This window comes from Vicia villosa, unplaced genomic scaffold (genome assembly GCF_029867415.1).
Source record: "Vicia villosa cultivar HV-30 ecotype Madison, WI unplaced genomic scaffold, Vvil1.0 ctg.000011F_1_1, whole genome shotgun sequence".
In the NCBI taxonomy this organism is placed as follows: Eukaryota; Viridiplantae; Streptophyta; class Magnoliopsida; order Fabales; family Fabaceae; genus Vicia; species Vicia villosa.
The window spans coordinates 1206228-1226054 of NW_026704941.1; the positions used below are offsets into that span (position 1 = coordinate 1206228).

The following is a 19827-nucleotide window of genomic DNA, read 5'->3' on the forward strand; positions in this document are numbered from 1 at the left end:
ACTAAACATCTAAACACTTTTAACACTGAATAGTCATACATGGTATTATGCATGGGAAAATAAGGAGATTTATGATGTAAAAACTTAGAAGTAAGCCTATTTATCAAGTAAACAACATGAATGAGGGCACGGGCCCATAATATATAGGTAAGATTAGATTGAAAAAGAAAATACCTAGCTACATTCAAAAGGGGTTGATGTTTCCGCTCAACAATATTATTTTATTGAGGTGTATCAACATAAGACGTCCAATGTAAAATTCCATTTTGGCATAAAAGTATTTGAGAAAAAAATCAGGGTCATTGTCGGTCCTTGTAGTTTTTATGGTTTTATGAAATTGAGTTTGAATGAGAGAAACGAAAGATTTAACATGTGTAGAAGTTTCAGATTTTAAGTGCATGAGATATATCCAACAATATCTACTATGCTCGTCAACAATGGTAAGAAAATATTTAAACCCTAGCATGAAAGAAAAGGGGTATGGGCCCCATATATCCATGTGAATGAGATCAAAACAATTAGAAGCATGAGATTGACTATTTTGAAAAGGCGACCTTTTATGTATAGCTAAAAAAACACAAATCACACGGAAAAGCATTTGGAGAAAAGTTATGTAAAGGAAAAATTTTATTTATGTAAGAAGCAAAAATATTAGAGGGATGTTATAGGCGTAAGTGCCAAATATTACCGTTGCTAACTTTGTGAATCTTAGAACTAATGTGATTCATAAACTTAAAGGGGGTGGTTTGATTGTGAACGGTTTAGTAATATAGCCTTCGGTGGAGTTTAGTTGCACCAATCATACTCTTGGAAAAGATCTTTTGTATGATACAATGATCAACATCAAACAAGATGACCAATACTCTCATATTTTTTGCAATTTATTTGGCTTATTTTAACTTATTTCCCAATGTAACCGTTCCAGAATTTTATATTTTCAACCTTATGGCGATTCAAACTCAAAAATCAACATTTGCTCATCAAAAACAACATTTGCTCATCTCAACGCAAAACTCATCAATCATAAAATCTTGACACATATAATATCAATTAATGACATTCATATCAACATTACTCATCAACAACAATTATTATATCAAAAGAGTACAATAAACTCGATGATTCATACTAATTCAACAAACAACTCATCAGCTGTAAAATTTCAATACATATCATATCAATTAATAACATACATTCAATAGAGCACAGAAATTACGGTTAACAACAACAACCTAAAGAGGTTTTGCACAAACCCCTTCAAGGTTTAATTCATTCATCAATGGAGGAAAAGAAAAAAGAAAAAAATGAGGATAAGGACTCCCTACTACCCCTCATGCTTAAACACCCATATATTGAATAATTCTTCTTCCTTATCTCGAATTTACAGAAAAAGTTTTGAACTTGGCTATGGAAGCTTTCTCCTCCTACTCTTGCTCTAATAGGGCTTTTCTCTACTTTGTTGACAACTTTACGTACCGACAACCCTTCTCACTTCTTTTCTATTTAAAATAAAACTCTATTTATTTTAATTTTATTAATTCTACTACTCCCCCTCAATTATCAACAATTCTACCTATTTCTCTATTTTATTTAAATTCAGTTTTATTGGCCAAACCATACTTTCTCACCATTTTCTGCTAATTAATTTATTAAAAATAATTAAGTTAATTTTGTTTTAATACTAAAACCAATATTCCTCACTTCTACATTATTTACATACAATAAAATTCTATCCAAATTAATTAATCTAAATAATAATAAATCAACTCAAAGACACCCGATAAAATTAAAAAAAATAATTATAATAATAAAATATTATAATAAAAACTGGGGTGTTATAGTAGGAATGTTGTGTAGGTAAAGAATCTCGCGCCAAATCTGTTCACGGTGAGTGTTTAGAGGGGTGAAGCTCTCCGCCATCTTGCTTATTCTTTCGAACATGGTCTTGTATTTAATATGAGAGGTATAATTACTCTTCCTCTAGTGGTGTGAACCTTTGGCGTTGGAAATACAATCCTTGACGTCTCACGCCTTCTTCTCGGTGTTGCTCTCCTCGCCCTTTATGTAGGATTTTACTCTGGTGACCACTTTTACTAACAAAAGTGCTAGTTTGTGGGCAAGAGACTCGTTGAAGTGTCCAGCTTGAGTCCATTTTGGAATTCTCCCACAAACATTTCTTGGTTTGGGGGAATGGCCTTGATGGTGGCTTCATTAAATCGAGCGAGATAGTCCCTCAACGACTTTGATGGACCCTGTCCTATATTGAATGGGCCGGTGGTGGACATCTTCTCATGATGGCTGGAGACGAATTAATGCACAAGTTTCTTTACCAACTCCTGATAGTTGGAGATGGAGGCACAGGGTAGACATATGTGCCATCGAAGGGCGGCATCCTTGAAGGTGCTAGACAATCGTTTTCACTTTAGGGAGTCAGGTGTCCTAATGATAGCCATTTGTGTGTTGATGGAGGCGACATGCTTATAGGGATCAATGTGCACATCAAACTTTTCCAGAGAAGGGGGTTAAATCCCTCAATGACATGTGCATCCCATATCTCGTCTAAGAGTGGCTGGGGATCCAGTACTTCCATCTCCTCTAGGGGATTTGACTCTTGTACTACTACAAAAGTGCTTTTAACCTCGGACAGGAAATGTGTTTTACCTCGGCTATAAAACGAGGTAACGAATGGCGTCATAAAAAAGTAACGACTTAACACTTCGATTTTTAAAACACCAAGGGGTGAAATTATTTGTGCATGGATTCGAACCCCATCATCTATATTTTTATTATTTACAATAATAGTGCTTCATATATCTCAGTTTAACACTAAAATCGAGGGGGTAAATTGTTTTTTTTTTTAAATTAAAACTTGTTGCAATGTTTACACAGAAAATTAATAAAATAATTTGTTTATAATATTTATCCAGAATATTACATTGTTTACACAGAAAAAAATTAATTTCCCCAAGATATAGATTTTAGATCTTCAAATCGTATAATTCTGGGAAAGATCAAATGATGTGTGCATAATATTCTCTATGGCTTTTGCTTGCATTTGTTTCTGATATGAACAAAAAAGGGTTAGACAAAAAAAGGTTAGATAAATAAATGATTTTCTACTCAAATAAATATTTAAGAACACAAACCTTAAATCTAAATATTTTCTACTCTTGCAATCCATCATAGAGAGTTCTTCATGGCAAACACTCTTGCAAACCTTAAAGTGGAGGATAGTTTCAAGGGCTTCATGATGTTTCATTATCAATTTTTGATATTCAGAATGTTTTTATAATGGAAGTTATTTATTTTTCACGCGGATCACTAATGGTAGTATGTTGAGCATTGATAGTCATGAAATGGACGACGAGGATTTGATTAAGGATGCTGATAAATATCTTCAATTTTAACGCTACATTATCCCCTCGATTTTTAGGAAAACCGAGGTGCAAAATCTTCTTCTTCTTCTTTTGAAGTTATATTGTTTACACAGAATATTAAAACACAATATTGCAACAAATTCAACTTCTTAGCTGTGAGGAGTTATCTATTCCAAACATTGGGAAAATGTTATATGGATAGAATGCATCTAACTTCTAAAGGAGATATTTGTTCCAACCATTAGAAAATGTTTTTATGCAATTGAAATCCATCATAAAGTTCTTTTTCAAGCTTCTTAAAGGGAATGATAAGAATATATCCCAAAGAATTATGCATACGGGTTAGGATTAGGGTAAAATCTATTTAAGGAGTGATTTTATAGTTAAATCTGATTATCTTATCCTTCACTTATTATAAAAACCGATGGGTTAGATCATTTAATTTACAAATAAAAAATATAATAAAAAGAGAGGTTCCAATTTTGTTTTTTCCCTCGGTTATGCGAAAACCCGAGGTATTATGTTATTTTAAAAACTAATTAAAATGTGGCGGCATGTATTAAAATCATATCACTAGAATAACAATGATCATCTATATTCAAGTCGTAACGTCTCTTTTGGATTTTCAAGGAGACTTTTGAGCTATTTAAACCTCTCATTTTCAACTCTTTCTGCCTTTAAACCTTGTTTCAAAGTCTTTTCGTATTTTCAACATCTCATTTCAAACTCTATATGTCTTATTTCCTTATTTGAAAGTCTATTTTATTAAAAAATGGATGCAAATTTTTTGTTCATTATCAATGAAAAGTTTGTTGATTTCAATGATTTCGATCATTTTGAACTAAGGAAAGCTTTTAACAAACAAAGGTTGAATGATTACTTTCACATTGTACATGGCTCCATATAAACTAATCTCGTTAAAGAGTTCTGGATGAATGTCTCCATTGTGCCAGCTGGTCATGATGAAGTTATCTAGTCCTATGTCAATGGATCTCATTTCTGCATTACTCCATCACTGATTGTTATGAAAATTAACTGTCAAGAGACATGTAATTATGTTGAACATTATCAATTCAACAATGTCTACTCAACCCAAATTTACCGAATTTATGCCAACCAAGATAAGCCCACCAGTCCTACTTCTCTACAACCTATTGCAAAATTTTGGTTTCAACTTATAGTGGAAAATCTCCACGAAAGAGAGAAACAACTAGAAACGCTTACTTGGTATGACAAACATCTCTTGTACTTCCTCACCTACAACGTTAGAGTTAATCTTCCTATTACCATTTTCAACTTTTTGAAGGAAAAGATAAGCATTTCTCGGGAGGAAATGACTTTCCTCATACCATATAGAAGAGTTCTTTCTGAACTTTTTTCTAAGTTAGGGATAGTTAGGAATAATGTTGAACTTGAGTGGACTGAGAAGTTTGAATATGCCGAATAGTTTTCTTTGTTGTCTTATTTTTTTATTATCAATGAAATATTTCCTTTTTCTATTATTGTCTAATCTTGTTTATTGATAACAAAGATTTTGAGAATTACTAGTTAACAAAAAAAAACATGGAATTTGGAAAAGACACCAAGTGATAAATCGTTGAATTTTTTTAAATGCGGCAACAGGGATTTGAAGCGAGATACCTTATAGCTATATTACTTCGATTCTCCAAAAAAATCGAGAGAATAGGTTTATTATTATTTTTATGTATTAAAAATAGCGCTCACTTATAGCTTTGTTACCTTGGATTTTTATAACATTGTTGCACCCCAAAATTATCCCTCTTCTTTATGCTATAAGTTATGGAGAACGTTTATTTTGTCGCTCAAAAATCAAAGAAAAATAATAAAGAGTTCTCGCAGTTTGAAGAAAGTATGGCACGAAAGTCTGTTTTATGGTGCAAGTAGAAAATTCATAAGTTGTACTTTTTTGGTTTTCTCTACATCTTTCATGTTGGGGCCGGAAGCCAATTCATAAAGGAAAATGGCGGGAATTAATTGTTTCTGAAACTTATGTTTTATTGTTTTGAAGCGAGCCTTATGCCAAAAGTCCCGTCTCGAGATATACTATATTTCATGTGTTGTAGTCGACAATTAATTCTTTGAGGAAGGTCTCCGAATTCGTAATTTACTTGAGGTTTTACAGTTGAAAGTTGTGTTTTACAATAGATCAAAGAAGAATTTTAGAATTTTTATTTGGTTAGCAGTTGTTAGAGCCATCTAGTTATCTAGAAATGATACGTTATTTAATGGAGGTATAAAAGGTTCCTTGGACATTGTTTAAGGTGTTGTCTTGGGACTGGTTTGGGGCTCGTTATAAGGGTTTTTTTTTCTTTTTATAGAGAGGAGTGGTTGGTTAACCCTTTGTTTTGTTAGAGTTAATCCTTATCTCTCTTTCTTATAATTAGGTCGAGTTTCCCTAATACTCTTTCAATGCATTATTGCTTATAAAAAATATTATTATGAGATTATCCCAACTCCATGGATGATTGCGCCCTAACACATTTTATTTAATATATTTAATCAACTCCATATTAAATTTAAAACTTATTGAAACGAGTCCTTAAAAAATCCCTTAAAAGGACTTATAATGCTTTCAATCAATTATTTCAATAATTTGATTTAAATTAGTTCCCTTGCTAGTATGATAGTATAGCAAATAATTGACTGATAGATAGACATTAATATATTTTCAATAGTTATATATATTTGCATAAGTGAAATTACACATCTTACTATATTATTATAATATTAGATTGTAAATTTACTAAAATAACAAGTATGTCTTAACAATAAGTCGCAATTTAAGCATTATAATTGTCATTTTGAGAATGAACAATCACAACTTTATTTAAAATTAAACTGGATTCATATGTTTCATTATATTATTTATTAGAAATATCATGTATAGAATATCTAATATCTTTTGAGAAAATTCTCAAACCATTTCGCAGATAACTTTTGATATCTTTTCAAACCATTTTTATAATCCACGAAATTGATTCCAAAGCGCACTGTATATCCTGATGACCATTCAAAGTTATCCAACAATGACCATGCAAAATATCCTTTTATGTTTACGCCGTTCCTAATAGTAAAAAATATATAAATTAAATTAGGTATAAGAAAGAAACTATGTTTTAAATATATAAAAAATAATTTACTTACCTGATTGCAGATTTGATATAATAGAGATGACGATAATAATAGTCAATTCTAAAAGTGTCTATAAGGGCTTCCTCTAATGATAGTGTTGGATCATTAAACTCATCGACACCTACAAATTAAGTTTTCTTAAGAAGTTGTGATCACATATATGCTAGATCAAAATGTTAAAATTAAAATCATACACAAATTAAAAACAACTTTTTAGCAAAATTGTTATGTATTCAATCTATTATTTATTTTATATAATATACAACATTTAAGGGATAATAAATATGAAATAAGATGTATTTACCATTTTCAGTAATGTAAATCAGAGGATTGTTGTACATTTTCTTGACATAGAGTAATAATTCTTGAATTCCTTTAGGGTAAACATATAGCCAATTTGAAGCTGCCTATAAAGATGATTATTATATAAGCATTATATATACATTTATCATAGATGAATTTTAACAATACTAATATTTGTCATTAAAAAAAATCATGGTCATATACATACCTTTGGACCTATGGGAATCCCGTTGCGCTCAGCTTCGATCATAAAAACAAAATTTTAGTTAACCGTTAAATTGAAAATGTATAAAAAAATTGAGTGGTGATCATTAATTAAAGACATTCTTACTTGTAAGATTAGCATGAGAATCTGTGTTGTAATTGGGTTTAGAATTTTTAAGTTGAGGCGCATTAGTAGCATAATTAGATGTATAATAGTTTAGCCCAAGAAAATCAAATGACCCTTTAAGTAGTCTTGCTTGCTTCTTAGAGAACTCTGGTAATCGTTTTCCAACTAGAGAACGCATGCTTTGTGGATATTTTCCTGTTGTAAGCGGTTCCATAAACCTGTAATCAATGTTACAAATAAAGAAAAAAATTCATGATGAACAATTAAAATTATTTTGAAGCATGGAGAATTCTAGCAATAAAAATAAATTAATGATATAAAGATTTATTTTAAAATTGATAGTATGAAGAAGTTAATTATAGATAGTGGTGGATCTAGTCCACCTGATAGGACTCAAACTCTTGAAATTAAAAAGAAAGCAAATTTATCCATCTCTATTTATATTGGTATTTTGACTCTTGGATTTACTTGCACCATTTCCTCGAAAAACCAAGTACCACATATCTTAAAGATAAGGTATGGTTATAAATTATATGGAGTGACACTTTTCATTTTACAAGTCGATTTTATAATGATGAATTAAACAATGTTTAAAAATCTATTGTGGTATTAAAGTCTACCGATTCAGATCATCTACCATTTATATCATCATATCAAGTCCAGTAATGCTAAGCGTGAGTGAGAGTATTGGAAAAAGCAAGTTCCACATATATTAACCAAATAACAACTAATCATAAATAAATTCTAACTACTTTAGTTAAAACAATATTAAGTGGATAATATTTAAATATATGTACTTACCACCCAAACATGAAGTCAACTGCTCGTTCAGCAGCATTTTGATCAAGTTTGCTATCTGAAAATGGAATGAACCAATTAGACACCAAGGTTATTCCTATCACGCCCTTTTGAGATTCCTGCATATAGATCATTGTTTTAGTTGTTAGCCAACTAGGTTTTTTAACAATCACCCATCATTATAGAAGTATGATTTTTAAGGCTTTAAATTAAGCTTTTATCTAAATTTGTTAGAACAACAACTAGAAAAAAAAGAGAAAATACAAATACAAATTGCAAACTACTTATTTACATGTTTGACCAAGTGTGATTATTTTTTGAATGAACTATGATTTCAAAGTTACGAGCAATACTTAACAAAATTATAACAAACCTGATAATTATTCTTATACAAATCGACAACTGCGGCATGGGCAAGAAGTTGGTGATGTGAAACCAAGTAAGGCTCTTTTCCTGAGTCACCACCAGTGCAATTTGGACTTAACCATTTTGAACATCGACCAGGTGCAAAGAATCCAGATGCATAGCCACCCAAGCTGTAGGTGTATGGCTCATTCAAAGTAATCCAATGCTTCACCCTATCTCCAAACTTATTGAAACAAAGTTCAGCATAGTCTTGAAAATCTTTTCTGAAAATTAGTCATATATTATGATATGAATGCACAATATTATTGTTGATCTATTAAAATATGATTTTTTGTCGCATAACTTACGCGATGAGAGGGCTTAAGAAGCCACCATACTCATCCTCTAAAGTTTGAGGAAGATCCCAATGAAATAGAGTTACAAATGGTTGTAGACCTACAATATTGATACTCCATTATATTGGTTTATCATGGTGTATGGATTGTTGAAATGTGAAGTGTAATGAAAATTCAGGCAAAGAAAGTAAATATACTAACCATTAGCCAATAACTCATCGATGAGATTATTGTAGTATTTGACTCCTTCCTGGTTTATACCCCCGTTAAGATGTCCTTCTATTGATATTTTATTAAGATTTAAAGAAAAAAAATTAATGTACAAAATCAACATAATTAAGTTAAGTTAACTAACATAAAAGTTAATTGGTTTATATTTAACTCACTTGGAAGAATTCTAGACCAAGAAATTGAGAATCTGTAAGCATCCAAATTCATATTCCTCATGATGCTAATATCTCCCTGCAATATTTAAAATAGACAAAATAATCAATTGCAGGGGACGTAAAACCTCGAGTGAGAAAAAAACAGGAAAAAAAACATGTCTCATCCAATTTTTTGACGAGTGGCCAGACAATTTACATGTATTGAATTTTCAGGGTTTCTATAATTATCAATATGGTTCACTCCCAATTTTTTTAAGGACAAGTTTCATAAGGTGTAAAAATCCTAGTGATAAGTAAGGCTAAAAATGCTAAGATTTTATTTTTTGAAGTTCGCTAGTCTTTGGAATCATTAAAGGAGTTTGAAAAACACTTTAAACTTCTTGAGTTTGTGTAATTCATTTGCTAAGAGTTGGAGATATTGAGAAACACTTGGATAGAAAATATAATTTATTCTTAAAAACTATGAATACTATTTTCTTGTAACTTATCTTGTAATCTCTTGCAATAATTTTGAAGTATTGTGAATTGCATAGTAACTCTCTCCCGCAGAGTAGATCAAATTTTATCGAATTAAATAAACATTTTTGTTGTGTTTTCATATTTTACATTTTATTGCACATAAGCCATTTGATTTATTGTTATTGTTTTTTTGTCCCACATGTTAAAAGTTTTGATGTGATTCAAAATTTCAATTACAAAACATAGGTTTACTCAATTAAATTATATGTAGTTAAGAACATTGATAAAAATGAAAATGTTTATTTTGAATTCATTTGGATCATTGAACTGGTTGATAAAGTATCTTTTATCAAACTTTCATCATGTATATCTTTATAGCATTGGTCATTTTTAATCAATTTTTCACTATAGAATGTTTTCTTTTGGTGAAACGCATTTTACATCAATGATAATGGTGCTTAAAATAATCAAGATGCTGAAAAATGCTTTATAAAATATGGCCATTATCTACGAGTGTAGAGTGTTTATCGTAAATATAACTAAGAAAAAGCTAAAATAAGTAGTTTCTTTTGAATAATTTATGGTGGCATAAAATATATTGCATTCTTTCTTTCATAAATTCCATGTATGACATGCTTAGAATATGTGACACAAGTGTTCCTACATTTCATTTAGCTTATGAAATATAGAACTTGATGATTGAAAAGATATATAATTCTTTATAGGTAAGAACAAACATAAGCAAAGGTAACATCCAAATGTATTTCTATTTTATATGATGTCATTCACAGTATACTCAATTTTAGACGGGGTAATAATTGCACTTCACTTTCTTGTTCTACACAATTATTGAATTTAAGATAAATTTTATTCTTGTATTATTTATGAGTTGCACTCTACTTCTATGTTCGACACAATTATTGAATTTAAGGTAAATCATATTTTGTATTATTTATTATTGTTGTAATATGTTTTACAATCTCAAGTGAGGAAAAAGAAAAAAAAACATATTTCAATATTGCTATTTTTTTGGCGAGCAGAGACAACACAACACAACAGAGTCGGTGATGTCGTGGAGGAGGCGACATGGAAAAGCTAACTGACGATGTTTCGAGGCGGATCAGAGGCTGGTTGATAGTGAAAATCTAGACAAGTATAGAGATTTTCAGATTGTCAGCGGGTCTATTTGTTAATGAATCATATTTTGGAGTCGTGAAGGGGGAGACATTGATGCCTCTAAACCTCACAAAAATTAAGAAGAATGAGATGATGGATAAATCAAAAGGGTTGTTATCTTATGCTTCATGGATAAAGTATTAAGGAAAGTCATGAGGAAAAAGACTGCAATTGAGATGTGAGTCAAGATTGAACAATTATATATGACCAATTTATTGATCACATATTATGTTGAAACAATAACATTTTTCTTCCGTATGGTGGAGAATAAATCTATTGTGGAGCAGTTGGAAGAATTTCATAAGATCATTGATGATTTGCAAAGTATTGAGTTAAATATTGATGATGAGAATAATGCTTTACTCTTGTTAAGTTCAATACTCAGATCATTGGAGCACTTTAATGATGTCCTTCTTTTTGGCAATGAAGGTATTATCACTTTGGATGAAGTCCAAACAGTCGTAAGTTACCAAAGTTGAGAATAGAGGAAACGAGAAAGGAAAGAGATCTAGGTCAAAGTCTAAGTCCAAGTGTACGATTTTTATAAGTCAAAGTTTAAATGTTTTACTTTTCAAAAAACCAGTCAGTTCAAGAAGGATATCCTGAAAGAGGGAGTAAGCGTGATTATGTTTAGATTGTGGATGCCTTAGATGAAGATGGTTATGAAAGTAATGATGCACTAGTGGTAACAATTTTGAATACAGAGAAGAGTTGGTTTATCGACTGAGTTTTCGCTTATCATATGTGTCTAAAGAAATAATATTTTGAAACTTTGGAGCTGAAATAAGGAGGAGTTTTTTTACTAGCAAAAAATAAGGCTTACAAAGTTCACAATATTAGTACAACCATAATAAAAATATTTGATGATTGTGAGTTCCTTGTATGCAATATGAGGTACGTCCCCAATCTTAACCGATTTTTGTTGTCTATAGGAATGTTTATGATCTAGGCTACTGCACTAGAATTGAACGTGGGGTGTTGAAAATTCCCCATGGCGCATTGATAATGGTTAAAGGGTAAGAAAATGTGTGATTTTTACATTTGGGACGATTCCCCTACTATTAGTCATGTATCAGTAGCTACTTAACACATTCTTGATAAATTTAAGTTGTGGCATTTGAGATTGGGGTCTGTCATTGAAAGAGGTTTAGTTGGAATTGTTAAACAAGGTTTTCTAGGGACTGGGAAAGTAAACAAACTAGAATTTTATGATAATTTCACTAAAGGCAGACAACATGGGGTAAAGTTTGAGACTGTTGTGCATAATTCTAGTAAGCCATTTATGTACGTCTACTCAGAAGGGTTGCAAGGATCAGAACCAAAAACCTTTAGAGAAGCCTTCAAAATAAAAAAATAGTAAAAAATTATTGATGGTTGTGAATAATGAGATGAATTCATTGATGAAGAACCATACTTGGGAGCTTGTGACACTACCTAAAATGAGAGGTTGAATGAAACTGAATCTTAAAGAAGAATAAAAGTATTCCAAGAATTGAATAACCAAAGTTTAAGGCAAGACTTGTAGCAAATGGTTTTACTCAAACAGAAGGGATTTCCTACAATGAAATATTTTCACCTGTGGTAAAACATTACTTTAAAAGGATACTTATGGAAATCATAAATCAATATAGTCTTGAGTTCAAACAAATGAACTTTAAAATATCTTTTTTTTATATATGGACACCTTGAAGAGTCAATCTACGTAGAACAACTTAAAGGTCTTGTAGAAGATAAGGCTAAGAAATATTTGTATGGGTTGAAACAAAGCTCAAGTTAGTGGTATCATATATTTGAGGAATTTCTTCTTAAACATGTTTTTGTAAGAAGAAATTTTGACACTTGTGCATACATATTGAAGAGGAATGAGAAGGTCATTCTACACCCCTTCTATATGGTGATGATATTTTGATGGCAAGCTCTAGCAAGATAGAGATCGGTAAGCTCAAAGAGATCTTGAATGGTGAATTTGAGAAGAAAGACCTTAGTGAAGTTAAACGAATCATGGGGATGGATATCATGAGAAACCGCAAGAAGAATCAATTGTTCTTATTTCATTCTAGTTGATTGAAGAAAGTGTTTGAGCAGTTTAGAATGAACGGTGTTAAAACCGTCAACACTCCTTTGGTTCATTTCACAAAGCTTTTGATTAAACATTGTCGTCAAACTAAGGAAGAGAAGAAGATAATGGAAAGTAATCCATATGCATGCTAGGATAAAAAACATTATGTGTGTGTGTGTGTGTATATATATATATATATATATATATATATATATATATATATATATATATATATATATATATATATATATATATATATATATATATATATATATATATATGGTATATCTAGTGAAAATGAATAAGTTATATGAGAATGTGAGAATGAATAAAAACCATTAGATTGAAAAAGGAATGGTTGATATTAAATTGTGATCTTTAATAAATCAAGTGTCATTAAGAGGAAAGAGAAATTATTAATCAAATTTTAAAAAATATATTTTAATGTCAACCATTAAATATAAATCATATGGCTATTATTACATTCTCGCATTTTCATATAACTTACTCATTCTCATATGATATGCTCTCTCTCTCTCTCTCTCTCTCTCTCTCTCTCTCTCTCCACTTTTCATGCTATGAACATAGTAGAATGGAAGTTGGGCAAGGATGCCTCCATCATCTAGCGGTTTAAGACATCTCTCTTTCAAGGGGGCAGTGAGGATTCAATTTCTTCTAAGGGTAGGGTACTACGAAAGAAAGTGGATCAAGGATTATCAAGAAAGACTAAAATTGTTCTTCCTGAGTCGATGACTGGAAGATTAATAGGGATGAACTGAAAATTCGTTGGCAATATGTCTACGCTGGTTCAAATCTATCCTGGCCCAAAAATATATACGGACCACCATGAAATGATATTACCCATTTATTACTGTTAGAATCCCATTTGTATATATTTTGTATATGAATTTTGTGGTATTTCTAAACTCTTGTGCCAAGTTTGATTTCCTTTTGATGTATTAGGATGTAAATAAATAACTTTTTGTTTATTTTGTATATAAGTTAGTTTAGTAACTTTTGTTAATATATTTTATAGGTATTAGCATTTTTTGGCAAGTTGGAATGAAAAGAAATGATTGGAACAAGCTTGCAAGGAGGTTGGAAGACCAAAAGAAGGAGAATTGCACCAAAAGGTCCCCTCAGCGGAGCTCTAGCGGAGGCAGGCAGAAACTTTTGGTCATCAAGTCCGCTCAACGGGCCTCTAGCGGATCTCGGCAAAGGAGAACATCAAATTTGAGTCCGCTTAGCGGACCCTGAAGACAAAACAGATATTTTGGCTATTCCGCTTAGCGGACCTAGCCCGCTTAGCGGACCTACTTTTTCCTCTCTTGTGCTTAGCCACTTAAACTTGATATTTTGTGTGGTTCACTTAACTTTTATCATAACAGAACTTTAGAGAAAAAGCCAGGGCAAGAGAAGAGGAGAGAAAAACCATTTCAAAAGTGTAAAATCAAGATTTCCAAGCATCTTTCTTCATTCTTCTTGAGTTTGATGCCACTAAATCTTGATTTGTTGCTTGTTGTTGAAGCTTCCATGGCTATGGAGAGCTAAGTTTCATCTTGTGTCAAGATTAGAGGTAGTTAGTTTGTAAATATGTATTTTCTTTGATCTTTTATGTATGAACTTGGTTGATGATTAATATATGGTGAATATATTGTTATTTATGTTTTATTTGTTGTTTTGGATCACTATTGAGAGATATGTTTCAAAGCTAGACCTAAAAGATATTCATCTATCAATAAACAAACTCTAGAGATAGATTTGTGAGTTGATAATCACTTGTATCAAGCTTTTAAGATTATCACGTTGATTGTCGGCATGAGAGATCATCTGACGGTTAATATGATAATAATCACGATATTGCTTTAGAGATAAACAGTATCGAGAGGATACGTGGTTGTATTAATCATTAATAGGTTCATATATATGATCATTAGAGTACATATGAAGCAAACTAACGAACACTAATCTTGACACAATTTTCTCAAATCGTTTTCAGACCCTATTTTATTGTCTTTACTTACTTTGCATGCTATTTACATTTCATGTCACCAAACTTTCACCTAAACTTAACTCAAAATACACTAAGCTGTAGAACGACGATAATATCGCATCAATCCCTGAGGAGACGATAAAAGAAATACTTATCCTATACTTTCTAACAATTACATATTATTACTAGTGGGTTCACATACATAAGAATATAATATCAAGTCCTATGTCTTTTTTCATATTATTACAGATTTTTTTCCACAAATTTAAATTTTGCAAAATTTCTATCAGGATTTGCAAGTATAAAGTCTAAAGAAAAGGTTAAATCCAGAAGAAAAAAAAAAGAGTTTTTTGTTTCCTTAATTCATGTTTCTTTTTAATCAAATAGGCATTAACGAACATATTTCGAATCATATCCATACAATAGGAATATATGTAGATATCCGTCTCTTTTCCAGAGTTTGAATCTCAAATAAAAAAACAAAGAGTTTGAATGAAATTGTAAAAATATGTATGTATACTATATGACTTTTCTCTGGGATTGTTTTCATTTTTGAACATAAAAAATTACTTATAGATATAATTTCACATTCAGTAAAGATGTACTCAATGTGTCTCAACTAATTCCACATATGTATTAGAAGTGATATCTTATAATGGATGTAAAATTAAGCAAATAGCTTCCGTCCCAAGATATCTTTGACTTTGACTATTCCACAAGATTTTTTTGATTGATTAGTATTACTCAATTTTCCATTGAGAAGAAAGAAATTATGAATATCTTTGACTATGACCATAAAATGTGAGAAAAAAAAAAAAAAAAAGAAAGTGAAAATTAGAGTATCTTACCTTATAACGGTGATATTGGTCAACTGCAATATCTCCACTGCTCTTATCTCGTATCTTATCTGCATATTGCACATTTCTTATATTAAATTATTATATTTGTAAAAAAAAAAAATTAATAAATAAAAAGGTAGTAAAAACTTGCATAATAATTTTATATAAAAAAAAGTAAATAAAATGGTAAAAAAAAAGATTTATAACACTGAAATCTATATAATATATAATCATTCCATGTTACACTTTTTTTTTAAACAATCATTCCATGTGAGACTTGATTGGCAACTATTTGCAGCATCTTCAAATAAAAATGCTGTCTAAGATAGAGACAAACTCATAACTCATCATTGTGCAAAATAAATAAACAAACACCAAAAAGAAAAATATAGTAAAATGTAATTTGAATCTAAAAATACCTGGAAATTTATGAGTGAAAGTATCCCATATACTTGGTCCTCTCCCACCTTCTTTTGCAGCACCTTCATACTGCATATATATTCAATTTAATTGTTCAATAACATAAACTTAATGAGTTTTTTAAATATTTTATGAAAACCGTAAACTAATAATTAATTTTCTTAAATATTAATCAATTCACAAAAATTAAAAAGGATCTGTCCAACCCCTCCCAATTGCAGTTGTGGGGATCGAACCGTGGTCCTCTGTATCAAATCTAGCGTCAATCACCACTAAATCAGTATAGTAAAACCGGACTCAGATCACTTAAAGAGATCTCATTTTCAAATCTCGTAAATGTCAATGATAAAAAAAATTATAATATTTATCGATAAAAACTATATAAAATATTTACCTGATATGATGAAGAAGCTGTTCCAAAAAGGAAGCCTTTGGGAAAACTGGTTCGATTGAGTGAAGAAACATCAAGAATTGGTGAGACAGCTTCTGAAGAAGATAGTGCAGTGAAGAGATTGAAGAGAGAAAGAAATAAAAGAGCTCTTAATAATGCCATAGCATAGAGTGGCTCACAATTATGCTTGATGCATAAGATCGTGAAAATGTGGTTCTTTTTATAGTAAAAAGAAAGAGAAAAGAAAAATATAGATTAGCTTTGTCGTTATTGCTATTGAAGAAACAGACAAATATAAAACCAAAATTTAAAAGAAAAAAACAAACAATACGTTTCAATTTTGACTCGATTCTTATTTCTTTTATTATTATCTATTTTAAAGAATTTTTTTTTTTTTGAAAAAACAGGCCACTACAGTGTTACTATGAATATTATTGTAAGAGTATCCTATATAACTTTATTGATTTTTTATTATCTGGATTTGAATTTTTCAAAGAGTCTTTTATTTATTTATTTATTTGGAAATGATACATTTTAAGTTTAAATGAAAGTAGAGTTTCTGACTCATTACTTCTTCTCTTTTCCAATGAGTGTTTTTAGAAAGAAAAAAAAAATAGTTTGTTTTAAAATGAATCTTGTTTTCATTTTTTCAATATAACATTTCTTTATTGTTTTTTAGTTATTTAAAATAATTGCAAATAGTTATACTATTATCGAAGGAAAAAAAATCAAAAAGAGTATTGACTATTAATTTTTTAAAATAAAAATTATCTGTATATTTTTATTATAAAAGTAAATTATTTTAAGATTTTTCTTCATCAAATTCTTACCAGTGATGACTTAAGTACTTACAGTAGTTAATATTATGGATAAATTTATCTTGTCTAATAACCAAGATTTTATACTGATTCAGAAAACCAAACTTAGTAGGGGTGATGTTTTCCATTTGGTGTAGTTTTAAAGGGACGTCGTTGTTTTCTTTTGTGGGTCAGGTTTTCTTGGAGCATGTCTCTATTGGAAAGCTAATTGATGTTAATATCTATTCCAAGTATTCTTTTGCGGACAAGGGCTCTATCAAATGATCTTATTAGATGTAAAGGTAATATTGGTGGTGAGATGTGGAGGTAATTTGGGGATTTTAGTTTTTTCATTTATGTGGAAGATGGTCTTGTTGTTTGAGGGAATTAGACTTTAGTTGATTTGGATTAGCAAAGTGCTTTTAAGTCATTGTATGCTCATATGAACCTCTTCAAACTTCCTTTGTTGGGAAGACAATTTACTTGGTATCCCTAATGGTAAAGCTGGTATCGGTTTGGATATGATCCTTGTGTATGAGGGTTTATGTGACCTTTGGGGAGCTACTTCTTAGTGGGTGTTGTTGAGAGATGTTTCAGATAATTGTTTGTTGGTCATCCGGTATTCTAATAAGCTATAGGTCCCTAATCCTTTTAGGTTTAAGGATCTTTTATTCAACCATAATGCTTTCTCTGAGGTGGGTGTTCAATAGTTAGGTTAACTATGTTATTGTGGGATGGAAATCCTTTGTTCTTATAGAAGAAAAAACTCTCAAGGGATATTTGAAGAGGTGAAGTAGATATGTTTTTGGGTCCCAATATGGTAGGATCGATCTCCTTCAAAAGAATATTTGAAAGATTAATCTTAAAGTTAAGGAAGCCATCACCTCAGAAGTTGAGATAGTTTATAGAAGGCTTTTAACCGATCTTTGGGCTTTCCTCAATGCTAAGCACTCCTAACTTTCCCAAAGATCCAAGGATATGTGGCTTAGAGAAGGTGGTGCAAACCCATGTTATTTCCATGACTGTGTGAAGAAAAGGATGAGAAGAATTTCCATATTAGCTTAGCAAGTTGGTAAAGTTCGGATGGAGAAGGTGGATGAGGTGCAGGATGAGGCATTAGGTTTTTTACCAATAAGTTTTTATAACCTTCACTTGACAGTTCCACTTTAAACACGGTTAGATTTTTAATTGTCCCTAGTAAAAACCTATTAAGATTCACTTATCATTTTATTCTTTCTAAAATATATTTAGTTGTCTCTCAATTAGAGGGGAATAAAAACTCGGGCCCTGATGAGTTAAACTCTTCATTCCTCAACAATTTTTGGCAACTTCTTAAGGAGGATATGGTTGTAATGTTTGATTATTTTTTTACAAAGCCACGCTACCTAAATCCTTCTGGTCAGTTTTGTGGCGTTGATCTTAAATAAGGATTCTTTTGCCAGTCTACTATGTTGTACAATATCATCGCATCTACTTAGTCGTCTATTATCAAAAGTTATCTACTAATGCATGGGGTAGTGGCCATTAACGAGTTTGTCAATTTGGATAAGAAGTCTAAAAGGATTATATTATTTTTAAAATAGACTTTGAAAAAGATAAGACTCGATTAGTTAGAGTTTCTGTGATTATATGTTGGAGATATTAGGCTTTTGTACTATAAGGCGTGCTTGGATGCAAGCTTGTATTTTCTCTAGGAGCCTAGTTATCATATTTAATGGTTCCCAGCCTAAGAGATCAACATTTAGAGAGGGCTTAAGGTGGGAGATCCTTTTAACCCGTTAGTATTTCTCATGGTTGTTGAGGGTATGAGTGGTTTATTCAAGGGGCAGGTGATATTGTTCTTTTATAGGATTTAATGCATGAACTTTTGGTTTGGTAGTTTCCCATTCCTTATATGCGGATGATACTTTTGTTCTTGGAAAGGCTTTTGTTGATAATTTATAGGTTATTAAGACAATATTTATGGTTTTGAGGTAGCCCTGGGGTTGTGGGTGAATTTAGCTAAAAGTAACTGGATCGGGGTTAACACCAATTCTGAGTTTTTGGTTATGGAGGGAGGATTTCTTCATTGTAAGTATAAGACCTTTTTGTGTAAGTACATTGGGCTTCCGATGGGTGTTAATCGCGTAAGAAAACACGTGGAAACCTCTTATTAACACCATCTCTCTCTCCTGTCATTGCACGTGTGACATTTACCATAAAAAATTGGTAGAGATAGTTTTTTTTATCTTGAAAATGACTCTTTGGTAAAATTTCCTCTGCTTCTTACCCCTTGTCAGGGTGGTTAATGGATCTTGTCATGTGCTTGAATAAGTAGTTGTCGTTAAGGATTTAAACACGCATGTTTGTGGTTGCTTCTTGGTTGGGTGGCTTTTGGTGTTCTCTCCAATTTCTTTCGGTCCTTGTTGTTTATTATTTCCCCTTATTTAATTTTTGTCTTTTGTGGTGGTTGTTGTTTTGGCTTGTTTTATTATTGGTCGATTTTGTTTGTTTTTCTATTTTTTTAGGATTAAAAAGTATCCTAGTGTTTTTTTCAATCCCGTATTTTTTTTTATATTTTTTAGTTTTCATTAAAAAAAATTCTCTCTTTTTTTTTGAATAAGATATCATTTATATTAAAAATAAACGGTACAAAACGGGAAAC

General features: G+C 31.0%; 1 protein-coding gene across 1 annotated transcript; it reads right to left on the bottom strand.

Moving 5' to 3' along the window:
- Positions 1-6061: 6061 nt before the first annotated feature.
- Positions 6062-16597, bottom strand: LOC131621854 (beta-glucosidase 12-like). Its single transcript, XM_058892895.1, has 13 exons — positions 16390-16597; positions 15995-16064; positions 15585-15643; positions 9050-9125; positions 8865-8942; positions 8676-8763; positions 8336-8591; positions 7966-8081; positions 7165-7382; positions 7042-7073; positions 6835-6937; positions 6543-6651; positions 6062-6462 (listed from the first exon to the last, which is right to left on the bottom strand). Exons 1-13 carry the CDS (start codon positions 16546-16548, stop codon positions 6291-6293), a joined length of 1536 nt encoding a protein of 511 aa, XP_058748878.1. The 5' UTR covers positions 16549-16597; the 3' UTR covers positions 6062-6290.
- Between the last annotated feature and the right edge of the window lie 3230 nt (positions 16598-19827).

Coding starts and splice junctions, on each gene's coding strand:
- LOC131621854 (XM_058892895.1), bottom strand. CDS start 16,548: ATGGCATTATTAAGAGCTCTTTTATTTCTTTCTCTCTTCAATCTCTTC. Junction 8,943..9,049: donor TTGGTCTAGAATTCTTCCAA/GTGAGTTAAATA, acceptor AAATATCAATAG/AAGGACATCTTAACGGGGGT. Junction 7,383..7,965: donor GTTGACTTCATGTTTGGGTG/GTAAGTACATAT, acceptor CATTGATTACAG/GTTTATGGAACCGCTTACAA.